The sequence below is a fragment of the Melanerpes formicivorus genome, unplaced genomic scaffold (genome assembly GCF_026170545.1).
Source record: "Melanerpes formicivorus ecotype bairdi unplaced genomic scaffold, bMelFor1.0.p_v2 SCAF_16, whole genome shotgun sequence".
Lineage (NCBI taxonomy): Eukaryota > Metazoa > Chordata > Aves > Piciformes > Picidae > Melanerpes > Melanerpes formicivorus.
In genome coordinates this window covers 11,600,990-11,628,728 of record NW_027142368.1, presented here as the reverse complement: position 1 = coordinate 11,628,728, position 27,739 = coordinate 11,600,990, and the positions used below count along the sequence as shown (strand labels likewise).

General features: G+C 43.2%; 1 protein-coding gene across 3 annotated transcripts; it reads left to right on the top strand.

Annotated features, from left to right (window-relative positions):
- Nucleotides 1–1,615: 1,615 nt before the first annotated feature.
- TPH1 (tryptophan hydroxylase 1) lies at nucleotides 1,616–27,739 on the top strand. 3 transcript variants are annotated; one of them, XM_068148114.1, is made up of 12 exons: nucleotides 1,616–1,845; nucleotides 2,105–2,292; nucleotides 17,798–17,935; nucleotides 18,526–18,709; nucleotides 20,134–20,234; nucleotides 20,899–20,966; nucleotides 22,232–22,428; nucleotides 22,901–23,036; nucleotides 23,519–23,645; nucleotides 24,327–24,422; nucleotides 24,962–25,095; nucleotides 25,381–27,739. In XM_068148114.1, exons 2-12 carry the CDS (start codon nucleotides 2,236–2,238, stop codon nucleotides 25,553–25,555), a joined length of 1,413 nt encoding a protein of 470 aa, XP_068004215.1. In that variant the 5' UTR covers nucleotides 1,616–1,845; nucleotides 2,105–2,235; the 3' UTR covers nucleotides 25,556–27,739. The 3 variants fall into 3 exon arrangements, with proteins under 3 accessions (XP_068004215.1, XP_068004216.1, XP_068004214.1); XM_068148115.1 differs by lacking the exon at nucleotides 1,616–1,845 and having other exon boundaries at nucleotides 2,083–2,292; XM_068148113.1 differs by lacking the exons at nucleotides 1,616–1,845; nucleotides 2,105–2,292 and adding an exon at nucleotides 14,045–14,120.

Here is a 27,739-nt window from a genome sequence, read left to right as displayed (position 1 = left end):
AAGTGGGATGATACCTAAAGTCTGTCATGTGGTAGAAAACATGGCTGGTGTCAGTGAGTGGGAAAACAACTGGGTCCTGTCCCCCTCCTCTTCTGCGACAGAGGAAGCTGTAGAAACATGTCTATCAGCCTTGCTTCAGCAGAATGATGATTCAAGTGTGTTTGGAATCTTTATCCTTGATAAACATGGTGAAATGGAGCCTGGATTTCCCCCTTATCCCACCAAACAGCTGCTCTTGTGCAGTCTGTGCTGTGTAGGTGGGACAGCACTATTGTTAGGAGCAGGAGGCTGGTTCCAGACTGAATACAAGGTAAACGTAGCATGGTTTTGGCTTCAGATGTGAGACAAAACTCTGGTAGCAGGTGAATGATGTTTCAAAATGGGTTGTATGCATTTCATCCTCTTACCAGCAGGGATCTCCCTTAGCCTGTGCTTCCTGAACATCACGTGTCTGGTCTTTTTTGGGTAGTGGTGTGGGTTTTTTCAGGGAAAGTATTTGCTTTTATAGTGCATTTTTGTTCAGTTCCCTCTCCTGGCTGTGCTTTGACACCGACTGGCAAGCCAGATCTCTCTGGGCTAGTTGATCTGTACAAGCAGGCAAGCAGCTTGCTTCCAAGGATCTGATTACCTCCATGACATCCCCCTTTGGGGAGAAATGAGAAGCATTTGTTACTGCTTTGTGCAGAGCTCTGAACAAAACATGGATATCTGAACTAAAGAAACTGAAGCACAGTCCTGCTTGGACAGAGCTGGATGTCAGCTGTGCCATGAGAACACCCCAAAAACTGATGTAGAAATCAGACTGGAAGGCCTTATTTTAAATTAGGCTTCATAGATCCACGGAATAATTTCATGCAAAGGTAGGATTCTAACATTATTCTCACATTTTTATGTATGTTAGGCATCTTTATCCCACAGTCACATTTTCCTAGTGGAACAAAGCACCATGAACCCAAATTTGATGTATGGGGGGAAAGACAATGATATTAGAATGCTTCATCTGCTCCTTTGACAGTAGGAGAAAGTTGTTGCTGCTTTTGATAGCCTAATGCCCAATATTCATGTTGCAAACTGGTCCTTTCTGGTAGACTAAGCCATGACACCTAACATGCTGGGAAGTTGTTTTCTAGGCTTCTCCATACTCAGGTCACTCTGCTTTCTTCATTTTCTGTCATTACTTTTCTTAGTTCATATTTCCTTGTAACTGCTACAGGTACTTCTTTTTCCATAAGATATGTTTCCAGGGCTTGACCTCTTGCTGTAACTAAGCCAAATGCAAAACCAAGCAAAAAAACCAATCTTCATTTGTAAGTCAACCATCTTCATAGGTTATTGTACTGGTATGAAGAGATATGGATTTATTACTTGGGGCTTGTTTGGTTTGAAAATCTCTGTTCTTTCCCACTAGCCACACTTGGGTTGTTACTGAGAGTTACAAAAGCAGCACTGTCTCTATTACCACTTTCACTCAAAAATTGGCTTTTGTTCCTAGAGCAGGCTCTCTTGATCACAGCAGTTCCTTAGCATTTCTTTTCCCCTCAGAAATAATCATCCATTTTTTCCCTTTTTAATGCTTGTTGTTTACTTTTTCCCCCCTAGATGATGATGATGAAGAAATGCTCTGCCAAACTTAATGAGGAAAAAAAGAATCTGCTACACCTGGGGCAAGGATCAGTCTACTGTAATATTCTCAGATCCTCAGTTTCTCAAAACTCCTTCATGTGGAGGCAACCAAACACAGCAGGCAGCTGTGCGTTTGCTCCCCGGTCACAGCAGTGTGCATCAGCCATGAACCCTTCAGCCTGAGCTGATAAGACGTGTGCTAAGTGAACCTGACATCACAAGGTTGGTAAATCAAACCAGGTTGTTCATTTCCAACAGCTATCAACAGAGGTTTTGCAGTGGGAAATACTGCCCCTATTTCTCCTCCTATTTGCCCCATTCAATTACTTATCTCTTAAGGAGAAAAAAAAAAAACAAACTTGGTTTTATAATGCAAGGAGCTGACCTTTGAGACTGGTAAGAGAAAATGTTTGCTTCTGAGTTGTTACTGTGAAGAAAATGAGCAAACCCACTGGGGTTCTGATTTCTTTCTTTCTTCCAGTTCAGGTCTTTGGCAGTTGGATGACATTTTCATGATGTCTCAGAAAAGTCTGAGAGATTAATAAAAAGGCTAATGCAACAAAAGTGCTTGAAAAGGTAACAGTGGTAGGATGCTGTGAAGATGAAGAAAGGATGCTGGCGAAAGAAAACAGGAAGAAACCTGGAGAATTATGGCAAAGGAGACAAATAGTGAGTAGATGTGATGTTGAAGGAGAGAAGTATTAAATATCAGTGATGTGTTAGCATTCTAGATCTGGCCAGGTGGAACAGCTGATATGCAGTCACCTGTAAAAAAGGTCTGCTGTGGATTATGTTTTCTGTTTTCAGAGCTGAATCTCCTTTCTAATTTTTCTGCTCTTATGGAAGTGAGACAGGTTTAAGGTGTTGCTGAGTTCTTAAAAACTACAGCAAGTGGTCAAACTAGTATTGCTTGATATTTAATTACTATTCACACACATACAACCATGGCCTCCCCCCTCATTTTTGCTGTCTGGCTGAGGCATCACTGGGAGCCATTTTGTGATGGAGGTGAGGCAGTTTCAAGTGTTGCATGCCTATGCCATACACAGCTCTTGAACTTACTAGAGGTGAGATGTGAAAGCAGAGTCCTGCAGGGGTGATGCTCGTGTTGCACATTGCTCCAAGATGAGCACAGGAGACTGCAGCGTACTCCTGGTTCTGATAACTAGGTAGGTATTGATGGGAAGGAGTCTGCTTGATGCCTGCCTGGTTTTTCTCAAGGAGAGCAAATCACTGTGAGAACAAATCTGCAGTCTTGAATTTGACTTCAGCATTTTTATGTGAAAACACATTTGCTCAAAATTAAAACTTCTGTGTGATTAATGCCTTTTGTTACTACTGGGATCCACTGTGGTTTCTTCCTACATGTGGAGTAGCCATGGTGACCAGCTGCATGTTTGTGCTTGTAATAACTGAAGTCCCAAGCTGTCAACACTTCCCCAATTTCTATCCCTTCATCCCACTTCCCTTAGAAAAGCAAAATGCCCCTTGATGCTCTGTGTTGCAATGGTGGCAGTCATTTATTCTGTGCTTTAGGTTATGCAAACTCCATTTTAATTTTGCAGTGAGCCTTGTATCAATATTATTTTTGTCGTCATGCCCATCACTTTTGGTGACAGCTCTGTTTAAAGAAGTTGTAACTCTAACAAGCCATCTGTTAACCTTACTCAGAAAGAAAACACTTTTGTCAATTGCTCTAATGAAATCACAAAAATCATTTCCTGATCTCCAGCTGTAGACCAGTCCTCTTATCTTCTATCAATAGGAGGATATTGAAACATGTGGGGAAATACATGCACACTTTTGTCCTGCCCTGCAATATAGTCACAGTGTTGTATTTTCATGCAGCAAATTGTTAATTAGCCAGTGATGTCATAAGGATTAATTTTCCATTAAAAATTCTCTGCAGTGCACAAACTGTTTTGCTCAACATCAGAGAGTTTCCTCATTATAGTCAGGTAGGAAGGCTGGGCACAGGAACCACAGGAAGACATTTTGAGTTTATGCAAGCCTGGTTGGTGAAAATTTTGCTTTTCCAAGTTGAGGAAGTAGAAAGGAAGGAGAAACACTGCAGCTTAGTGAGAGTACACAAAACTGCAAAACAACTCCACTTTGTGACTTGGGATGAGGTCTCTAGAATGGCTGAACAGAAGTAGCAGAAGGAGTGACTAGAAAAGGCTGGAGTAATGGGAAAGGGGAAAATGAATGGTGAAGACATGCTGAAAGAGCAAGGCTTTGCGAGCTCTTTAGATGGAAGACTTTTATGAGGGAATAAAAGGAAGTCTCATACATTGCTTATGAGCTGGAAAATCATAGGTCCAAGCCAAGTCTTTGGGGAACCTAAATTTATTGGCACTGTACAGTGTGAGCTGTTCAAGTGGGAAAGTCCCAAAGCCAAATGAAAGGAAAATTTGTCCTTTTCCTCCTCTTGGAGAGGCTTTGACAACTCCTAAAAGGAGGTAGGAGATAGATGCAGAAGATAGTGGTAGGGAGTTGCTCTGCAGTGGGGTTGGAGTGGCCCAGCCTGATTCCTGTGCAGCACATGTGTTTGTGGGTACAAGGGACAAACCCAGCAAGAACAGGCAGGTGTAGCCCCAAGGAGCCCACTTTTTTCAGCCTTTCTGCTTCTCTAGCCTTTCTGGACACCAAAGCAGGTGGCTGTTGACAGCATCCAGCACTGTGTGAGTGCATCTTGGAGCACACCTTGCTCACTTCCCTCTTGACATCAGGGTTTCAGGAATGTTGCTTGCTCTGAATCAAAATAATTTGACAAAAAGTGGTAATGTTGTGAGTTGGAACCTTATCAAAACAGGGGAAAGACATGAAAGGGGTTTGAATTCAGTTCTTGGCTTATCAAAAAGCTTTTTGCATTTAACCACCTTAAGCTCCATAACCCCTTGGTGATGTGATTCAGCAGCAGATCTGGATTAAGCATTTTCCACTAGCCAGAAGTGACTATCTGTTCAGCTGTGTTGCACACTCCTCTGCCAGTCTGGTTTTGAGAGCACAGTCACAAATCTGAAGTGGTTTCTTTGGCTGCAGATGAAGAGTGTTGTGTAAAAGCAAATCCTTGTCCAAATGTGGGCTGTCTGCCTCCTCCCAAATGGAGCTGCTCCTGATGGCAGCCTAGGTCTGTCTCTTCTAACACCGTCTTTGATTCTAGTCTTGTGTGTGTGCTGGAGGTGTTTATGGAAGGAGGAAAGGCAGTTCCTTTGTACTCTGCTACATGCGCTTATGTCATGTATTTGTCATTTGCAAATGACACAGCCTGTATCTACACAGGTGTCATTTATGGTGTGCTATGCCAGATTGGCCAGCAAATCCTTGATCTCTACTTTTGCCATGTGACTTTTCAGGTGAATTTGCACCTGCCTCTCAGAAAATCCACCCTAGAATGAGCTTTCTTAATTGCTTGCACTAAAAGGGTAAGAGAAAGTGGACAGTACTACTAAAAGCACAACCTACCTTTGCCCTCTGGAGCAGTTGTCTCATCCATCAAACACAATATTAATTAAACACAATTTGTTTTGAGTAAAACCACATTTTAATATAAGCAGGTAAGGTTCCAGGGAGACCTTAGAGCAGCCTTCCAGTACCTGAAAGAGGCTGATAAGAAAGCTGGGGAGGGACTTTTTACAAGGGCAGGACAGGACAAGGGGCAATGGCTTTGAGCTGGAAGAGATTAGGAAGAAATTCTTTACAGTGAAGGTGGTGAAACACTGGAATGGGGTGCCCAGGGAGGTTTCAGGTGCTCCCTCCCAGCAGTCATTCAAGGCCAAGCTGGATGACGCCTTGAGAAAGCTGGGGGTTGGAACTAGATGGTGTTGAAGGTCCCTTCCAACCCACACCATTCTATGGATCTATGATTTTGTCCAGGTAGTTTGATAGATAACAAAAGTTAATTAAGACTCACCCAGAATGAACTCTCCCCCATCTTTTCTTGCTAAAAATTAGTGCTTTCCCATTTACTTTCTACAAGCATTGTGAACAGATAGAAGCTGCAAACTGCACCAAGCTCTACTTGCCCAAATGCACCTTCCTTAAAACTTCACTAGCTTGTTCTGGTCTTGCTTGCATCTCACTGTCAATATTCAGTCATATGTCTGCTCACAGTTTACCACCCTCATCTTTTACCCATTATCCTGGTCACTGTTCAGCTAATGCATTTAGCCTTGATATAATGTATTGTTCTGAAACAAAATTTTGCACCAAGTGTTACTAAAAGCAAAGCCCTCTAATCAGGCAGATGAAACTCATTAGTGTTACGTTTCAAGGAGCCTTTCTTTGATGCAAACTAATTAATTTTGCCCCATTGCAAAATTGTCCTAACTATAATGGGAGCTAAAATCTAATAAGATAAAAGAAACTCAGAGGGGGGAAAAAAAACATCTGTCATAAGAGCACAGCAAGATGAACAGCTTTTGCCAGTCTTGGGAAATGATGCATTTTCAGCTCCAAGGCTGAACATTTTACAGTTGCTGGTGTCTTTCAAGTTGCTGGCTGTGAATTGATGGGTTTACATTGCTTGCTGGTTTTTATCCTTACAGCAGAAAGTAGCTGTGATTGAATTTGCTTTGTTCACATTGACCAAACCAAACTCTGACCTCAGTAGTCTGTTTTGCTGTGATGTCAGCAGACAGCGGGATATCTAAAGTGTGCAGACGGAGAATGGTCCTTCAGACTCATTTGACTTTGAAACATTGATGGAATGTAACAGAATGGCTAGGAACAAAAATCTGGTCACATCCCATTTCAAAAAAAGCTGACAATAGAGCAAGGAGGTGAAATTGATAGAAAAAGCCTGCTGGAACAGGCAGACCCAGTGTCTTCTGGCCACATGGCCATTAAACCACATCCCAAAGCGCCATGTTCGCACACTTCTTGAACACCTCTACAGACTGTGCTTCCTGGGCAGCCTGTTCTAATGCCTGTCCACTCTTGCAGGAAAGAAATTGTTCCTAATATCCAACCTAAACCTCCCCTGGCACAATTTCAGGCCATTTCCTCTTGTTCTATCACTTGATGCCAGGAGAAGGGACTAACCCCACCTCACTCCAACCTCCTTTCAGGGAGTTGTAGAGAACAATGAGGTCTCCCCTCAGCCTTCTTCTCTCAAGACTAAACACCCGCAGCTCCCTCAGCTGCTCTTCACCCAGACCTGTTCTCCAGACCCTTCACCAGCTTTGTTGCCTCTCTCTGGACCTGCTCCAACACCTCTTTCTTGTAGTAAGAAGTTGGTTCTCACTACAAGAGAATCTTGTTGTTGATTTCCCTTGCTTTCTTCCGTGTTCGCGTGTTCCACCTCACTTTGGATGCAAAACATCCTGCTGTTACACCAATTAGACCAAGAGGCTGAGGTGAACAAAAGCCTTTAAAGTGTGCAAAGTATATTGAATGCTCTCTTTTTGCTTCTTACATTTGACCAATCTAGTGTCAGATAAACTTCCCAACTGAATGTGACCCTGGTAGAGGCTGGTTAGCAATGCACACTCATGGTAAGGCTATTGTTAGAAGTGCCTGAAGAGCTCTTTCGCTTTTCTGAGTGGATCAAAGCCTGCGGAATCGCTTTCAGAACTGCGCTTACTCATATCATTAGCAAGTACAAAGCTTTCTCCTTTGTTGGCTTGTTCCACCTCACTTTGAATGCAAAATATGCTGCTGCTGTACTAATGAGGCCAACAGGCTGAGGTTAATACTTAGTCACTTCTCTTATCAGCAGGCTTATTTATGCATTTGACTGTTTTGCTTTGTGTTTGCCTGTGATGTGAAAGAGCTGGATATTTCTTGAGGCTTTTAACTTGAATTGATAATGCAGTAGGAATAGTGCTAACAGGGTGGGTCCTCAAAAAATGGGAGTCCACTTCTACTACACTTTTTGCTTAAAGAATGGAGAATTATTGGGACCTGGTAACCCCTCTCTTTGGATCTCATATAACTCCAGATGTTGGGAGCATCTGTTTTCAGAGCTGGTGACTGAGGTTGCCACTGTTGCTCTGTTCTCTTTTTGCAGGCTTTGTCCTTCGTGTTCAGATTAAGCAATTGGCACCCTGTGCTCTGAGCTCTCTGCAGCTCACAGCAATGGCACCTTTGGTGCCAGAGCTCTCAGCAGGGTCCCTCTTCCCTTGCCAGGGCTTTGGGGCTGATAGCCAAGACTGGTGTGGTGCAGCTTGGTAAAATGAAGTGGCTTAGCCAACTCTGAGCAGGTTAAAAAAAACCACCAAAGTTGTAATTCACACTTCTGTACCCACTAACTCCAGACCAGTAGGAGCAAAGAGCTTTGGTTCCCAGTCAGACAACAATTTTGCTTGAAATATAGCTGAAATATTAAATGCATGATACCATATTCACTGTTGTCTGCGAAAAGCCCAAAAAAAACCAAATCAGAGCATGGTTTCTCCCTTGCCCCAGCATGGTCTAACTAACCTTTTGTAACAAGCTTGCCAAGGTTTTGTTAGGAAAAACTACACCTTGTTTGCTCAGAGCAGGATGTCACTCATGACTTTATTTAGCTTTATGAAGAGAAAACTATTACTTGCCTTGGATGAAAGGACTCAGGCAGCCAAGAGGGCCAATGGTATCCTGGCCTGCATCAGGAACAGTGTGGCCAGCAGAAGCAGGGAGGTCATTCTGCCCCTGTACACTGCACTGGTTAGGCCACACCTCGAGTACTGTGTCCAGTTCTGGGCCTCTCAGTTTAGGAAGGATGCTGACTTGCTGGAACGAGTCCAGAGAAGGGCAACGAAGTTGGTGAGGGGTTTGGAACACAAGCCCTATGAGGAGAGGCTGAGGGAGCTGGGATTGCTCAGCCTGGAGAAGAGGAGACTCAGGGGTGACCTTATCACTCTCTACAACTACCTGAAGGGAGGTTGTAGACAGGCAGAGGTTGGTCTCTTCTCCCAGGCAACCAGTGCCAGAACAAGAGGACACAGTCTCAGGCTGTGCCAGGGGAGGTTCAGGTTGGATGCTAGGAAGAAGTTCTATACAGAAAGAGTGATTGCCCAATGGAATGGGCTGCCCAAGGAGGTGGTGGAGTCGCTGTCATTGGAGGTGTTCAGGAGGAGACTTGATGGGGTGCTTGGTGCCATGGGTTAGTTGTTTAGGTGGGTTGGATTGGTTGATGGGTTGGACATGATGATCTTGAAGGTCTCTTCCAACCTGGTTTGTTTTTTTCTAAATTCTAAATGACTAATATTATTTCTTTAAACAGTCCAAAGCAAATGTACAAGCAGAGAATGGATTGTTGGCTAGATGTGCTGCAGTAGATGTACGCAGGATCTCTGACTTTGCGAAACAAACATGCTTAAAGGCTATTGATGCTACAGGTGGCTGAATCCCACCCAGTGGGTAACTTGCCTGGCTGGTTCTTGCCATTTTCAGTGGAAAAGGATACTTGTAAATGTTTTCAATACTGGCATCATTTAAATTTTCCTTTTCCTTTTGTTGCTTTATTACCTGCTTCTGAATCAAATGCTTTATTCTTCAGCAGCTCTTCAGTACTATGGAGAGCTAGGTGATTGCTAAACCACCCTCATGAGGATGTGGTCCCCTTCCCTGTAGGTGAGTTATTGCACTGAGGCTTCCAGACATTTCTAAGCCATTGCTCTGAGTGCAGCAGATGACACTGTCATAGCCTCATGCTGGTGAAAGGTTGGGTGAATTGCCCTGGGAAGTGCTTGTTGAAAGAATGGTGGTGCCCAGAAGAAAGGAGCAAATGGCAGAATTCCCTTGTTGAAAGCCAGGGGTTTCAGATCCACACATTTTAGAATAGAATAGAATAGAATAGACCAGACCAGGTTGGAAGAGACCCTCAAGATCATCGTGTCCAACTTTTTAGAACATTTGAAATTCAGAGCAGCAGTTTTTCAGGCTTCACTATATGAGGGCATCCATAACACACAAACAGAATAGGAGGAAAATCTATAAAAGCTATACTGTAAACAAAACTCTTTCAAAGGGCTGCATGAGGTTCATCTTTCCTCTTTACTACAACCGCCATAGTGCCTGCCTAAGCACCATGTGATTCTTAACAGCATAACCTGTCTGCAGCAGTTAATTAACAAAAAGGCAGAAGGCTGTGATTAGAATTTGCAGTAGACTATTCTGGAGAGAGTAATTATGATTAGAGCAGACTTTAGTATTAAGTGGCATTAAACCTGTTTTGTTCAGGGATTTAACAGTTCACACCTTTTTCTGGTAAAGCTCTGAGTGGCCACAGTGCCTCAGACAACAGCATCTGGTTGGAAAGGCAGATGGCTGGTCCAAATGAAGCCTGAGTGGTGGCCAATGAGGCTGAGATCCCAGAAGTGACGTTGTAAAATTGCCTCACTGGAGATTGGAGCACTTTCTCCTAGCACACAGGGAGAAGGGGTAATTCACCCTGATGACCTTAATGTGATCGTGAAGACTTCAGGACTGACTGATTCTCTCCTTCAGTCTTGCTGTGTTCAGACAGATAATCTTACCTTTCAACAGAAGATTAATATCCCCGCAGATCATTCTCAACCTGCCTTTTCATGGTTATTGCTTCATCAGTTGTTGCCAGTTGAACAAAATCACCTTCAGCCTCTGTCTCCCCCCAACACTGGAGAACTTGGAAGCCCCTGAACTACATTGATTTTTCTTTATTTCTGTCTATTTTTTCCCCTCCTTAGACCAGCTTCCTCAAACTGCCAGTGGATATAAGACTTGTGCTGTGCCTGGAAAGATGTGCCAGTTTAGTTGAGTCCCTACACATTTTACCTGTGACCCATGGAGAGCAAACTTCCCCAGAGTGGGAGGAAGAGGAGATGTAGGGCAGAAGGTTTAGGTTGTTTTGTTTCACAGGCAGTGAAAAGTGAGTCCCTTTACTGTATGGCTCTCTAGGGAGGGGAAGATCTGGAGGTGTGACTGTTTTTAATACTTCTCAGCCTAAAAGATTTCCAGAGCATGTATCTATAAATGTGTACCCACAAGTGTCAGCACCACTGCCTGCTTTCAGACTCTGCTCTTATGCTCCTGCTTTGAAAAATAAAACAGAAGCCCCCCCAAAAAATCAAGGAGAGGAGTCACCTCTGAGTTAGCTGCTGGGAAGCAGGAATGGAATCATGGCCTATTCTGGAGCCTCTCCAGCAAAGAGCCCAGAAAACATGGGATTTCTCAGTCTGACACCACCCTTGGATATGGAGGCTGCTGAAAAGATTCATGTAGTGAGGCATTATGAGTGAATGCTGCAGCTGAATGGCATCTCTCATGGCCTTCAGGTGGGTACTTTCACAGTTGTTCTGTGCCAGTGACACAGGTTTTGTGGTATCCACACATAGCAAAGCACTGTCTTGCAGAACATGTGATCAGCTTGACCTACTTTTGAGCAGGTCCAGACTTGTACTTGATCCTCAGGTACTGATTATCTGCCTGGAAGGCTTTGTCTGTATGAGAGGCTATATGTGAGAAATCTCCTGTGGGCTTTACAAAAAATTAATCACTATATTGCCTTATCTCTCATGAGCTAAGAAGAGGCTTATTTCCCGGTGGTATCAATGCCCAAGGCTGTCTTTGTCCTTCACAGCTCCTTCCTACCTCAGTGCAAAGTTCTGATTTCCCACTGAAAACTTTTGGTCTTACTCTGGCTCAGTGCTCCTTTGCTTGTGCCACCTCCTCCCAGGATGAGCTGAGTAGCACCTGTGCATGTTGCTGTCCTGTTTGCATTGAACTCTGTACCTTATTGCTAGTAGTTTTGCTGTGCCATGTTGCTCTTTTCTGTGGTGAGGGGTCCAAGCCACTGTTCTTCAAGGATAGGGTATGTAGCCAGCTTTTGGGAGAAGGCAGAATTGTCCTGCTCTCTGTGAAAACACAAAGCAGCAGTTGTAATTGTGACACAGAAACTCTGCAACCCTAAAACTGTGAATATTCAGCTTTTGCATGAACCTTTTGAATAGTTCTCCTGTAAAACCATCTGCAGATTCACAGGAGCTGGAAACCCTGCATGGAAAGAAAGCAAGCAGGCTCCAGTGAGCACCCAGTGAAAATAGGCTGTAATTGAGTCAGTTCATGCTTTATGGTTTTGCTCTTTCAGACTATAGGGCACTGGCAGGGCACTGACTGTGGTGAACAAGCACTTCTTACTAAACCAGTGAAGCAGTTTTAATCTGCTCCCCAAAATTCAGGGCACCCTGGTTATCTCTTTATGTAACTAATTAATTTTATATTAGGTTAGATTTCCTTGGCTGCTACTGTACTGCTTGCACTGTATCAGCAGTTATAGACCAAGCTGACCACAGTGTTAGGTATGAGGAGTGGGATAACCAGTGTCTCAGAAAGCTCCTGCTCAAATCAGAACTGACCAGGTGAGGATGAGAGACAAGGACACTCCTGTCTGTTTATCAGACCTGGGCCTTAGAGGTAGGAAATGCCCTTAAACATGGCATAGCTGGGAGCTCAGTTTATATCCCCTCCATGGCTCTTGTGTGCTGTGAAGCTTGTGTGTTTCTGTTGAGATCAGCTTCATCATCTTGTGTGGCCCCTTGGACTGTCTTGTGCCCTTCCCTGCTGGACTTCAGGTACCTGTCAGTGCTAACCAAACCATTGCTTCTAGTAATCTTCTGGGGAGAAAGACTCCAAAGTAGCTTTTCAGAAGTGCTCGGGTGACTGGCTCTTCTCTGAGCATATCCATAGATCTGGGCTGTAGGGGAGGCTGTCCATGCTCCTTTAATACTAGGATAATCCTTATGTATGCTTTAAGAATAAACTGGCTTCCCCAGTGTCTCTTGTGAAAGCTTATATATAGTCTTTGAAGGAGAGGGAAAGACAGATCTGAGTTAAAGTTAAAAAAAAGAGCCAAATAATCCTTCATTCACAGCTAAAGTGACCTGAGCTCAGCTGTCTTCTGATGCCCGAGGAAATGTAGGTGGGAACTGTATCTTGTGTTTTCTTTCAGATTTTATCAAGGATTAGCACAACATTTTGACAGAAAAGAAAGTATGTTGATTTCAACCTGGCTGCTATCAGAAAGTAATAGGAACCCAGCCTAAGCCCACGTTTCTAGATGAGAGATGCTCATCTGCCCAACACAAAATAACCACTCTATGCTCCCTTGTATAACTGAAGCCTCCAAGGGATTATGTTCCCAGTGAACATTTTGGCTTCTCCTGCTGTGTGCCACAAATCCCCCTATCTCTGACCTGAGAGGAGACAGTGAGGAGTGGGCTTACCGGAGTCTAAAAACCATGATCATTTCTAAAACATAAGCATATGTCTGGATCTATACAGACAATAAATGTAGTTATTCTTCCTCTCTGTAAATGAATTTTTTAAAAACTAAGTGATGTGCTCCAATTGAGTTTTGCAGCAGCAAATACATTGTTATTTTCAGTGAGGAAGTCAATTCCCCTCCTGCTGTTTTCACTTTGAGACTACAACTTCCCCTGCACACTTCTGCAGCAGCCTTCTAGAGCATTTAGGTGAGCTCCTTGCTGTGTCCAGAGGTTCCTGTAGCTCAGCCCTCACCTTTGCTTATTCACCCTCTTCTGTGGACTCAGCCCTCACCACCGCATTTATTATAGAATCATAGGTTAGAAAAAACCTTCAAGATCATCAAGTCCAACCATTGTCAGTTTGCTTTCCTGTTCCCACAGGCATCATACCTATCAATACCTATTGAAGGCTTCCTTGCTTTCTGCAACTAACTGGAAAAAGGTTGGAGGGAGATAATGTTGATCTCCTCTCCCTAGTATCAAGTGATAGAACAAGAGGAAATGGACTTAAGTTGTGCCAGGGAAGGTTTAAGTTGGAGATTAAGAACACTTTATTTTCCTGACAGAGTGGTAAGACAGTGGAAGAGGCTGCCCAGGGAGGTGGTGGAGTCAGTGTCCCTGGAGGTGTTCAAGAAATGTGTAGACATGACTCTTTACCCCATAGTTTAGTGGCAGTTGAACTCAGTGAACTTAAAGATCTTTTCCAACCTTAGTGATTCTATGATTCTGTGATTTGTAAGGAGCAGGCAGATGTTGGGAGAAGACTTTTTGGACACATGGAAGTAGATAAACCCCCTCGATTCAGATGCTTGCTCCCCAAAGCCACAGCATTACCCACAAAATGTCAGTCTTCTGTGACCCCACTTCACCTTCTCATAGGGGGGGGCAGGGAGATAAAGCACCTCTGGCCGGTTTTCAGCGGGTTGTTTCGGTGAGTTGGTGCCGTACCTGAGTGCCCTGCTCCGCACATAGCGTTTGAATAAAGAGTTTTCCGCGGGTGTTCTGAGCGGGTCTGACAGACCCGTTCCTCAGCGGGGCCGGGCAGCGCTTCCCCCGCCTCCCTCCCTCCCTTTCGCCGCCTCCACCCCCGCGGAGGTCGATTACGGGCGCTTCTCGCCCCTCCATAAAGCGGCGCGGCTGCGGGTGCCGGGCGCTGCTGATCACTGCCCGCCCCGGCTGATCGCTGCCCGCCCCGGCCCGGCCATGCAGCCCCTGCCCCGCCGCGGCGGCTCGCTGGAAGCGCACGGCCCGCGGGATAGCGCCGGCCAGGTGAGGACTGCGGGACGGGGCAGCGGGACGGACCCGGGCCTGTGGGGAACGTGTCGCAGCTCGGCCGCCTCACTATTGCGGTTCTTGGAGTGCTGGGTTAGGAATGAAACGGGGGTCTTTGGTCCCATTTCCTTCGAGAGTGGTGACTGCCCGGGGATGCAGGTCCTCTGGCATCGGTGAGAGTGCCCTGAGCTGGTTATGCTTCTGTTTCTGGACAGAAAAGGCGGGGGAAGTGGGGAAAATCATAATGCAAAGAGGTGAAATTAAGGTAGAACAAAAGCAACTTCTGGGGAATCATTGCTTAGGAGATAGTATGCTATAGTTCAGAAACATCCACTCCTGGATAATTGTTTCATGGTGTAGCAGGAATGTGCTTAGTACATCAGCGAAAATTATGTCTTCAGGTCCAGAGAAAGGTAACTGCGTCTAGAAAAGGGCAGCAAAACTGGTAAAGGGTGTGGAGAGCAAGTCTTGTGAGGAGTGGATGTGGGAACTGGGAATTTTCAGCCTGGAGAAAAGGAGGCTGAGGGGAGATCTTGTGGCTCTCTACAACTCCCTGAAAGGAGGTTGGAGCCAGGTGGGAAGTCAATCTCTTCTCCTTAGTAACAAGTAATACAATGAGGAAAAACGGTCTCGAGTTGCAATAGGAGAGTTTTAGATTGAGTGTTAGAAGAATCAGGATTTCTTCAGTGAAAGGGTTCTCAAACACTCGAACAGGCTCGCCAGGGAGGTGGTTCAATCCCTACACCTAGAGGTGTTTCAGAAGCAGGGATGTGGTTCAGCACCAACCCTGGTAGAGTTAGGGGATGGTTGGACTCGATGATCCTAAAGGTTTTTTCCTAACTGAAGTGATTCTGTGATTCTAAGATCAATGAAATCATTGCTTTTGTGTGGGCTGGAGTTTATAAAGTCAGTAAAATCCCTTGTGGAAACCATGCCAACTGTAATGGAGTAACGTTTCACTAAAGATTGTTTTGCCAGACCCCTCAGAAGCCAGGTAGGCTGTCCAGCACAGCTTTCAGTTTGGTGTCTGAGAACCAAAGTTAAGGATTTAGTTTAGATATTTGGGGTGGCTGAAAATTTTCCTTGTAATATGACATCTAGTCACAGTCCCTTGCAAGATGATGTCTTCATCCTTCCCTACTATGAACTGTGTCAGAAGGACAGTGAGAAAGTAAGCAGCTACCTAGAGGGAGGAGGATTTAAAATGGATGTTGAGGAGACCTTTTACCAAGTACAATTAATGGCAATCTGTATCAAATACATTTTGTGATTAATGTTTTTTTAATTCAGTTTATGGCTCTAAAATGTAATTTGCTTTTTAGTATATTTGGATAATTTTAACTCTTGGCTATCTGTTAACATAAAGAATTAAAGTACAAACTATGTGCCCTCAAATATCTGTCTCGCAGAGAATATTCTTTGGGGAGGGTTAGAAAGGGAAGGTGATGGCTGTGGGCTCCAAAAGGGGTGATCTTTAACCAGAATACACCGAAGTATCTACCTCAAAAAGGGCTTTTTTGTATCCCTGTGTTTGTGTATTTTTGTAAAGACTTGAGTCAGGCAGATGGAAAATCAATTAATGATTCATGTAATTAATTACAACTATCAATGCAATATTCATTCCCCCCCTCACCCTCCAAAACAGCCCAGGTGTGATACCATGCAATGCAAAAGCCTCCGGTTTGACTAGAGCTGAATTACTCATACGAAGGGATGAAAGTGAAGTTGTACCTGTTGGAGGAGAGAAATTGTTTTTTTCTTAGGGTTTTCTCTTCTTGTCTTGTGCCAGAATGATTGCTGCATTAATGCAGACCTGCTTTTGGTCCATTTTTTTAACTGAAAGCAAAAAGTGAGTGTTGGTTTGTGGTTCAAGATGTAAGTGGGATGCATTTGGCACTACAGGCACCTGAATTTCTCTTTTGCAGCTCTTTTAGATTCCTAAGTTAGAGGTAATTTTTAGAACTTAGTGTAAGAACATGCTGTGTTTTGTTGTACCTTCTTCACTGGTCTCTTAAACATGCTGGTTTATAAAGGTTGTCACCTGATCCTAAACATGTTAGTTGACACAGCAAAGTGCAAAATCAGAAATTAGTCTTCCATGCCTGTATTTTGTCCTAGCTGTGCCCTTATAATATTGCATGCAGCTATGCCAGATCTCATAAGCTGATCTTAAGTCAGTGATTCTGAATCTAGAATCAAACCAGCATGCTGTGTTATGAGCCTTATATATAACCCAGACCAAGAGTCTTCAAAGGACCACCACCGAACTGCTTGTAGTGGAGACTTCTTTGCATGCAGCTTCTTCCACAGCAGTACCATCTGAACAGGATCTGGCTTGCTTGAGTGACAGTCTCTGCAGTTTGAGGAAACAACAAATAACCCATATGTAATCTTTGAGCTATCAGCATTTTCTTTTCTGCTTGGTGTATCTGTGCTCAGTGTTTGCTCATGGCTCTTGTGATCCTGACCTGATGCTCATTGAAGTGAGCTGTCAAATGTGCAGGCTGCTCAGCAGAACCTGCACTGGGCCCTGTCACCCACTTTCAGCAGACAATTTGATGTCTGGACTCAAACTGATGTAGATCAGTGGCTTTGCTGGATCAAAAACAATGTGATGGACTGACACTGTTTTCCAGGCTCATCATGTTGTGACAGCTTGTTAGAGGTGGGGACTCAATCAGAAATCCAGATGCTTCCATTAGCATCCGTGGGCTTGGAGCAAGACCTCTTCTGAGGAATACTACCTCAGCTCCCCAAAGAGCTCACATCTAGTAGCCTGCTTGATACCTTCCTTGGAACAGCATCAGATCTGCCTTCTTCTCCTTAGGCAGATTGCGTGGTTAATCTGAAAGACAATTTGGAATGTTTTGATTAAAGATAAAATCTGTATTCTTAAACCTACCTGTTGTGGATAGAAAGAGGTAGTTGTTCAGCATTATCCATTTTAAAGAGGTTAAACCTGGAGACACTGCAGAAAGGAATCAATGGAACTGCTGCATTTTGATTGCATCTTTCCATTCCTGGTAACGTCACCAGATAGTCATATCTGTGTCATCAAAATATAATTCCAAGTGGCAATAATGTACCTTCCTCTCCTCTTTCTCACTAACTGCTTTAGAGACCACACTGGTTTTATTTGAGGTTTGAAGACATGAGACACAACCTCTGCTTTTAAGCCCTGTGTTTTTTCTTCAGTTTGTGTTTTCCACATTCTTAATTGTTTTGATATTAAACCTGTTTATGGGCTGGCTATGTGTAGCTAAGAATATGGTCTGTATTTTCAGTTCAGTTGGAATTGTGACCACTAGCAAAGTACAAAACCTTGTGGGCCTGCAGTGTTGGATGCCTGCAAATTTGTTGTGTGTGATTTGGGTGATCACGATCAGGGTTTGGCATGTGAATTAGGGGGTCTGACAGATGGAATAGCTTGGGTGTGGTGGGTCAGAATGGGACTGTCTCTACAGTCACCAGATTCTGATCTGCACAATATTTTAACTCCTTGAGTTTTGGCTCTGTTTTCTGTGAAAGCAGTACTTTACAGTTATGTAGCAAGAGAAGGGTAATGATTTTTCAGTTCTGATCTGCTGCTGCTGGCACCTTTCCTTTTGTGGGTGATCAGTCAAAGCACAAGACTGCCCCATTATTACCTGTTATATCTGTTTGTTTGCATTTAGTTAAATAAGTCAAATTACATGATGATTGAAGATAATAAAGAGAATGAAGACCATGCATCTGAAAGAGGAAGAACAGCCATCATTTTTTCATTGAAAAATGAAATTGGAGGACTTGTAAAAGCATTGAAACTCTTTCAGGTATGTGACAATCACATTGCTGGGTCGGTGTGGCACAAGGCATATGCATGGTGCCACTGTGCTCCATCATCTGGCCCTGCATGGCTTAGCCTGGGGTTTTCTCTGTGTTCCTGATATAAGACATATGATTAAATAATTTTTTAAATAAAAGTGAAAATTTCAGCCTGAAAACTCCTGCTTTTAAATCCCTTGCTTGCTTGTGAGATAATTATACGGTGACTTGATTGGCATTTTTGGTGAATTCCCCAGACCCTGTTGCTAATCAGCTTCCTATGGGAGGAATGAAAGAAAAAGGTCTCTGAATTAAAACCCCCTGGCTGTGTTTTTCTGTGCTTTCTGAATGTAAATGCAATCAATAGAAAGAATACTAGTTCTCTTTAATTTTCTTTGAATGGGAGGCTTTTTAAAATCAAACCATTTCCCCTCCTTGAATAAGCAAACTACTATCAGGAGATCCAACTAACTGCAATAGCTTCACAAAGGTGGTGAACAATCTGTGACAGTAGCATATTCATTTGAAGACCAAATTGCAATTTTCAGTCAATTGTTATAAGTCAATCTGTTCAAAACCATTACTTCTTACAAACCAGGAGAAGCATGTAAATCTGGTGCACATTGAGTCACGGAAGTCCAAGAGACGAAATTCTGAGTTTGAGATCTTTGTGGACTGTGACAGTGACAGGGAACAACTGAACGAGATCTTCCAGCTTCTCAAATCCCATGTCAGTGTTGTCTCTGTGAACCCAACAGAGCATTTCACTGTCCAGGGCAATGGTAAGTACAAAAGGCAGTTCTGATGAAAATGCACTTCTCAGTGTCTTGGCTTGAAATGCTTTTATGGTGCTGACATCTGCATTGGTGGTGTGTTTTCAGTCAGTAGCTACCAGGTTTATGTTTCTGTGCTGTGACTGTGTGTGGTTTGGCTAATACAAACAAGCCTGTTTTAGCTGGTGCCACCTAGGAATACAGCCTGTTTTAGGCTGGTGCAGATTGCAGGTCTGTTGTCTGTGCTCTTGGCCCTTCTCAGTACAGCACAAGAGGCTTTGATGGGAGACCCTGCACCCACAGAGGCCAGTGCAGGCTGGTTTGCAGGCAAGGCCTGAGTGCTGGGCTTGGCTGGGGACTGTACACCATGATGGCAGAGGTGTAATACTGACAGATTGCTGTTCAGAGGATGGTGAGAGCAGGGGATGGATGCTTCAATTCCCTTCTGTAGCTCTTGATTTAGGGTTTTGTTTCTTTGTTTTTGGTGTTTTGGTTTTTTTAAATCACTTTTCAAGCTAACTGATTACTTAAAGGTCTGCCTTTTAACTTTGGGATACTTCACATCCTGGTTTCCTTTGCTTCTAGATAAAGAGAGGCCTGAAGTTCAGGGCAGCAGGGAGTCAGTCCCATGTATTTCTAATTCACTGTGTTTGGCACAGGCTGGTAGGTAGGGGAAGGTGCAACCTGGTGTTCTTGGATAAAACCAGCTTACTTTAGTCCCTGGTAAGGGGAATTTTAATCTAAACACTCCTCCTGTTCTTGTAAAGAAAACTGAAGATCATCAGGGCAGAAAAGCAGTGTAATAACTGCTCTGCCAAGAGCCTGACTAAAAACTCTCTTAGGCTATAAAAAATCCCAAGTTGTCAGTAGCAAAATTGTTATGGAGCATCTGTTTGAGGTTGCAGGGCCTCCTCTTCCTCTTTGCACAGAAACCTCTCAGCAAGGATGGATACTTCTGAGGTACATAACTACAGAGCAATGTTTGTTTTCAGTGTTCAGGGACAGGAGGACTCAAACCTGCTCCCACCCTGCCTAGTGTCCTCCAGCAGGTCACTTCTCTACTCCTTTGCACACTTTGTACCCTGGAAGATTCTCAGCAGAATGCAGGAGGAGGGCCCTGTTTCAGTGGGAGCTTCTAGCTGCTGCTCAAACCCTAGAACAGTTAAGGGCCACAGAAACCCCCTATTAACTGTTTCCTCCCCAGGATGCTTTGGAGCTGGCTGTGCCTCTGTAGGCAGACTGTGGCAGTGACAGAGGAGGAAGTGTGAGCTGTAGGCTAGTCCCAGATAGGCAGTGAACTCCCTTGTCTTATTCATGCCCTTTTAATTTATAGATGTCGCTTGTAACCACCATAGCCATACTTGAAAGTAGCGTTTCCTCCCTCAGCATGCTCGGCGTTATTAATAACTTTGTGGATTCCATGCCTTCCCTAGACATGGAGAATGTTCCCTGGTTTCCAAAGAAGATCTCAGATTTGGATAAATGTGCAAACCGAGTGCTGATGTATGGGTCCGATTTGGATGCTGACCATCCAGTAAGTATTTTTGTCCTCCCTACACCCAGTGCTGGTGGAAGCAGGCTTTGTGCAGCTTACTTTAAAAAACTGCAGCTTTTTTCTTCTCCCTTTCCTTCCCCTCAGTGGCGCTTCTGTGGGCCTGAGCACTTTCCCTTGGCGGGTTTCATGTCTTTTTCCTAGTTCGGGCGAGGCTGTCTCTGAATTCAGTCCCTGTGCCCTTCTGCAAGCCTTACTTGAGTGAGGGCATGAAGGCTCCAGGTCTGGGCCCTGAGTGCTCACATATAAATTATAGAAGCTGTTATGAGGCTGGCTGGGTTCCTCCTCTTTCTCTCTTTTTTTACTCTAACTGGTACTTGGGCAGTGCAAATGGACTGTTTGTTCTGTAATTTACAATAATCAAGCAAGTAAACAAAGTGTGTGTAAATACTAATATGACTAAAATTATCATCTACTGAATACATAGCTGCATGCATAAAACCACCAATTAATACTTTTAATTGGAGTATTTGCTTAATTCCCAGTTATTAAACATTTCAGACTAAAGCTATGAGGTTCCTGCCCTGTCCTCAGAGCATACTTCTGTATTTCCCAGCTGAAGAAATGCCAAGTGTCTTGTTTTAATTACTTTATTCACTGCACTTTGGAAACTCCTTTGGCTTTGTTTTTCTCCTTCCCCTGCCAGGGTTTCAAAGACAATGTCTATCGCAAGAGACGAAAGTATTTTGCAGACTTGGCTATGAACTACAAACAGTAAGTTTGACTTCTTCCAAAAGAAGCCCTTCTGAGTGCCTTGAAACAACAGCAGTGTGGACTGACAGGACCTCACCTTCCCAGGGCTAAGGCTGTGGTTGCTCAACCATTATGGCATCTGTGGCAGTGGATCCTCAGATGGCCAGTGATGCCTGCATGGGCTTCCTGCAGCGTGGTGCATTAGGACTCTGCGGTCTCTTCATGCTTCTCTGGAAATGGGTGCATAAAAGGAAGAGGGTGGAGAATGCACGTTGCAAGGCTGCCTGTGCCCAGACATACTGACTGGGCTAGGGCAGACTGCTCTCCTTTGTGAAGGAGAGGGAGTGGAGGCAAAGCCCAGTATATCGCCCACTGACCACTGAATGTAAACTCTGGGCAAATGTTAACGCTTGAATTTTCTTTCTGGGTTCAAGCTCCTGCATGTAATGTGTAGATAAGAAGTTTTCTGTGGAAAGAAACTTGAACAGCTTCTGCCTGTAAGAGATGCTGCTTGTGGGAGGGAGCTCTTAAAATTTCAGGAATTTTATGGCCCAATACTGTGAATTCTTTCTAAATGTGAGTTTCCTGTTGCTGTTGCCTGCTTGATTGCAGACACCAAGTTCCTCAACTGGAAGTGACCTAGAAATGGTGGGTGTCAGGTGCTCTTTTACAGTGTGTGTTAATGCAGCTGGTTACCTCAGCACAGAGGCCATTACTGTTAACATGTTGTGAACAGAGATTCCCTAGGGAAGGCATTTGCCATGCTGGCAGTGGAAGCTCAGTGTGACACTCCTGTAGCTTTCAGTGGGCTGGAGGTTGCACACTTGCTATAATCCACTCTAATCAATATCCTGAGGGCTGATTAGGAGAGATGGACTACAATGAGTATGTTCAAACAGATTATTGTCTTCTCTACACAGAAGCATGATTTTTACCTAATGCTTATATTTAGCTGCTTCTGTGCAATGTACTTCAGATAATTATCTTTTCCTAAAACAAATCAGTGTTACTCTCATCATTAAACACCTAAGAAACTGTTTACAGCTTCATGCTCCAATGAGGTCAATGCAAAGAGTCCTATCACATGATTTAGGTGGAAAAGAGAGCAAGCCCTTGGACTAAAAGCTTTCCAGAGCATAGAGCAAATCTCACTGTGTATGTGACAGTGCCTAATGTGCCTTGACCAGGTACCACAGCTGTATAGATGTTAAATAATAATAGCAGGTAAATGAGTCATCCCTTATTAGCTATTTGCTAAGGAATGTCCTTTCTTCTTCTCCTTGTAGTGGTGATCCAATTCCCAAAATTGAATTCACTGAGGAGGAGATCAAGACCTGGGGGACTGTGTACCGAGAGCTTAATGAGCTTTACCCAACTCATGCCTGTAGAGAGTACCTTAAAAACTTACCCTTGCTCACCAAGTACTGTGGGTACAGGGAAGACAATATCCCCCAGCTGGAAGATGTGTCCCGCTTCCTGAAAGGTAAGCTGCTAATGTTCTTACACAAAAAGGAACTGAGCTCCTTTGAAAATCACACTGCTCTCTTCAGGGCGAAAGTAAATATCCTTGTTCACTTTTCCTTGTATTCATTCTGGTCCTTTAAGAGACCTTGTGGCCATACATGTTTTAATGTACTGCATCTTCATTATATACAAACTGTGACTTTTGAGGGGCAATGCCTCTGAACAGATTGTTAAGATTGACTAAAGAGAGACCTCACTGTGTTGTGTTGGCCTCAGACATGATACTGTAGGAAATCTGACACAGGTAGGGATATTTTTACTAAGTGTTTGTCATTCTCAAGTTTATGACTTATTTTGCTATTCATGCCTCATTTTCCCATGTGCTCTCGAGCCAAGGTAGAGCCAACTTTTCCTTGAGTTGCAGCAGGAGGGGTGACAGCATTGTGCAGTTCTACACTAAACTGATGTAAAATTCCTCCATTGCTTTTCAGAGCGCACAGGTTTCACCATTCGCCCTGTTGCTGGATATCTGTCACCCCGAGACTTCTTGGCAGGCTTAGCGTTCAGAGTTTTTCACTGCACTCAGTATGTTAGACACAGCTCGGATCCTCTCTACACACCAGAGCCGTGAGTCATTTAAGCCTGGGGTAAATCTGGAGAAGGGAGTAGGTTTTGAATCTCGCTGCCCAGAGCCAAGCTACTTAAAAACATTTCAAGAGCACCAGCAAAAACCCTTTTATTTTTAAGGTGTTGAAGACTCAGCCTTCATGCTGCATGTAATGAAATGAAGTTTTAGCATGCTCATGTGCTGCCTTCATAAGTATGGCATGTTATTGGGGAGGTCTTAGTGATGTCATTGTGCACAGCTGGTTTAATATTCAATTGCCTTATAAATGTGGAGCTTAGATCTTAATTTTTGTCAGCTTCATTTCAAACTCTAGGTACTTACATAGAGTTATTGTGACCTGATTAGTTGCTTTCAGATAAACATGAAAGAATATATTTGCTGTTGGATATTTGGAATGTTAAATGTAATTTAACAGGTGCTGCTTTTTCACTGTCCTACAAATGCAGCTCTTGAGATTTCTTGTTTTGTTTCTTTTTTCCAGTGATACATGCCATGAGCTCTTAGGTCACGTCCCTCTTTTGGCTGAACCCAGTTTTGCTCAGTTCTCCCAGGAAATTGGTCTTGCATCACTTGGGGCATCAGATGAGGCTGTCCAAAAACTGGCCACAGTGAGTGTTTGAGTGCTTTGTGCTTTGCTAGGCTGATACCAGTCCATGGAATGAATCTCAAACTTCATGTTTGCATTAGTCACATCAGCTGCTAGACTTCTGTGTGTGTTTCACTGGTTCTTGGCTTTTAGAGCATGTAAGAATTCTCCATGATGGAAGAAAAGTACCTTTGAAGGTTGATATGATTCATATTTTTTTTCATTTGGCTGTCAAGTGAGGGAACAAATTCTGGTGGTATATCACTTATTCTGTATTGGAAGTCTGTGGTGTGTTTCTTCCAAAGAAAATCGTGATTCAATTATGTTAAAAGTAATCTTTCTCTCTCACAGAGATCCTCTCTATCCAGTGTTTCTTTTCCACTGAAGAGGTCTTGTCATGACAGTATTTCTTCAAACAGATTTACATCACAATATTCCTATTGACATGAAGAGCTTCTAGCCTTGTTGGGTGATCTATAATATCAATCTTTCTTATGAGAAACCCTATGGTTCGTTGTCCTTCCATTCTGGCTTCCCTCCTCTTTAAGTATCTGAGAAAGATAACCAAGTGATGACTGTCTGATATTTCAGTCTTTGACATGACAATACAAATGCCTTCATCTAGTTCACCACAGCATCCCATCTAGTTCACAACACCATCTTTGCTGAAGGCTGAATTATTTTACTCCCTTCTCTGTTTCAGTGCTACTTCTTCACTGTAGAGTTTGGCTTGTGCAAGCAAGAGGGACAGCTACGAGTGTATGGGGCTGGCTTGCTCTCTTCTATTAGTGAGCTCAAGGTAAGACTGTACTTACTGCTTAGCTGTCTCTTTTCTTTGTTGCTACCTGATTTTGATTGTCACTGTTTTGCCCTGGTTTTTTTTATGAAGTATAATTCTAAAGACCTTTTTTCAAAGACTCACTAGATACCCTCTAGACTTTAAGATATTCACTTTGGCAATAGTTACTGGACAGTCTGCTTTTGGATATATGCTGAGCAGTTCCTCTGTCTTTTGCAGGAAGCATTAGTTGACTGGGATGTCTTCATGTTAGGATCCAAGTAACTATTTTCACAACAAAGATCTGGTTTAAAAAGATTCTGAAAATACTGCTCTTATTTACATGTGGGCCTTCTGTCTGGGGGATTGACTGTTTTGAGTTATTCTATTTGTTAATCTCGAACAGTGCTTCAAGATTAAGCAGCATCTTAAGCAGCAATGCACTAAATATGGTCTCACTTAATATTTTTATTTTATTTCATTGACTACCTCATGTCATCTTCCTTGTGGATTCTCTGGGTGGTGATGTTCCTCTGACACATAACACATTGCATTACCAGCACTCTATCTCTGGGAGTGCCAGAGTCAAGCCGTTTGATCCAAAGGTCGTCTGCAAGCAAGAATGCCTCATTACAACTTTCCAAGAGGTTTACTATGTTTCTGAAAGCTTTGAAGAAGCAAAGGAAAAGATGAGGTACAGATTTGTTCCTGTTGTATAAAAGCAGGTTTGATTTCATGCATCTCTCAGTAGCAGCACCACATCTTTTTATCACTGCTGTAAAATTATCTTTCATGGGATTGGACAGCCAAGAATAATATTGGCCTGGTCTTCCATGGGCTAGGTGAGAAAGATGAATTATGTAACAATTATAACTGTCTTTAAGAAAGTGAGTAGTTTAGAAAAGTGGTTATTGATACTGCATACAGAGGATGCATTTGTTCTTGGTTTGTAACTCCCTCTCTTTTTTAACTTCAATAGGGAGTTTGCAAAAACCATCAAGCGGCCCTTTGGGGTGAAGTACAACCCTTACACTCAAAGCCTGCAGATCCTGAAAGACACCAAGAGCATTGCCAGCGTGGTGAATGAGCTGCGGCATGAGCTGGACATTGTCAGCGATGCCCTCAGCAAGATGGGCAAGCAGCTGGAGGTTTAACGCTCTTGTCAGCAGTGTGGTGCAGTCGGCAACTCCTTTCTTTTCCCTGCTGATTTCTCTCTAGGCATTTAATGTATTGTATGCAGAACTCTCTCCTTTACAAATGGAAGAGTGAATGGCCCATAGCACAACAACTTTCTCTTGTTTCTCTGTGTAAAGTCCCCTACAGAATATATTCCTCCATCCCCCTTGGATAAAATAAAAGCCTGGAGCTGCCTTTGAGAAGCTGACGGGAGAATAGAGAATTTGCTAGACTGGAGAAAAGTGTGGGCTGGGGATCAAGGCTGGGATAAGATGCTGGAAAAGGTGGCTTGTGAGGCAGTAAGGGAATTATTTGCCATAAGGAAATGCCTGTTCCTGACTGGTAGTCTGTGCTGCTAATTTTACAGCATTGCAGTCTTGATAGCATAGAAGCTATAGTAATCACTGCTTCTATGTCTGTGCTACTGAGTTCAAAACTTGAATGATTACAGCACAGGCATCAGGACACCCATAGCTGGAGGTTCCTCATACTACTAAGGGTTCAAATCTTGCTTCCAACAGGATGGTCCCTGCCCCCAAAGAATTGCATATCTTCTGTTTGACATGCTTCTAGTGTAAGGCAAGAGATACAGAGCTGCTGCACAAAATCCTATTTTTGTTTATGTTAAGAGAGTTGCTGTAGGCTCAGGGAGTCAGGATTTTTGTTGCTTTCCTTGCTATTGCACCTGAGGGAAAACCTTAAAGAAACTGCTATTTGCCTTTTTCCTGATTGAATTAATTTAGCAAAAAAATAGAGCAGCCCATCTGGTGTTGACTTAGCACAAAGGCTAAAATAATGTCCAAGTTACAATTTAATATTCCAAATAGTTTAATTTGCTCTAAAATGACACCAAAGTTTGAAATAACAGCCAAAGTTCATCGCCTAGTCATCTTGCTGTAAGAATAAGTCTCCTGTTGATTGCTTGGTCACTTTATTGACCTGCACAAAGATAAGTTTTCTTTCTTCCTTACTAGCCCTTCAACACCTTCATTCCCTAACAAGCAAATGATGACCAAAAGGCCTAAGCATTTTGTAGGAACTCTGTGGCTATGAATGGAACAAACTGATGGGTAGTGTAAAGTATGTCTCATTCCAAAGAGCACTTTACAAGAGGTGGGAATCAGTGTCCTGCTGAATTGTTTGTATCGCATAGTAACAACACTATTTCAGGGCTCTGTAGTTTCATGCATCCTGCATAGCTATACAACGCTGTGCTGGCTGCTGTTTTCTCCCAGCCCTGCCAGTGAAATGTGTACAGGACACAATACATCTGAGTGAAGATCTGTGATATGCAGGGTGTATTTAATAGCACACTAGGTACTGAGCTTACCAGGAAATCCAGAATTCACAGCTATCAGAGTTGCTGGAAAAATGGGCCAGAATCATAAGTACACTGGAGATGCTAATCCAGGATTTTGAGAACTTGGAAGGACTTTCATGAACCTCTGTGCTTGAAAATCAGTTTGAGTTTCATGTGTTTTCTAATAGGCCACACAGGCAATTGCTGACCCAATCTTTCCAAGCATAATCACTGTTTAATGTAAGTCTGGATCATTTTTTTTTTTCCCTGTGACTATTAATCCACTCTAACTTTATTTTTTGAAGCACATTTAAGACATAGAAATACAGTCTGCAGCATTTATGGCTTACATTACACATTGAGATAGATTTTTAGGAGCTTTGTCTTTTTGAAGAACCCTTCTTATAGCTGAGTAGTAAGGGAGGATTTATTTCATCTGCTTCTGTGGGAGCAGTTAATATTGAGCCACGTTTTAAAAACCCTTGAGATCGCTATGTTGGTGACATATAGGTAGATCTGTGTTACTTCAAATAATTGAACTGTGTATAAACATTTCAAGTAGGAAACCTTACACTTGATAAATTGGTACATCATTTTCAAAACAGCAATTGTATCTTTATTTGCATTTGTGTAGCAAATAAACCCACTGAACTGCTAAAAGTAATAGAGAAAATGCATTTCCATGGCATCAGTAACATCTATGTTTGGCTTCACACATCCAAATCTTCTTGTTATGTATAACTGTAATAATTTAAGTACTTTAAACTGTCGTGGAGGCTTTAAACGTCAGTTAAATAAATGACTTGTTGGTAATCACTGGAAGCAAAACCTCCTTTACTTAAGCACTGCAGTAATAAACACA

Excerpts from the sequence above, each read along its gene's own strand:
- TPH1 (XM_068148113.1), top strand. The coding sequence starts at position 14,055 with ATGCAGCCCCTGCCCCGCCGCGGCGGCTCGCTGGAAGCGCACGGCCCG. Across the intron at positions 20,235-20,898 it reads ATTTGGATGCTGACCATCCA|GGTTTCAAAGACAATGTCTA; the intron begins GTAAGTATTTTT and ends TTCCCCTGCCAG. Across the intron at positions 23,646-24,326 it reads CTGTCCAAAAACTGGCCACA|TGCTACTTCTTCACTGTAGA; the intron begins GTGAGTGTTTGA and ends TCTCTGTTTCAG.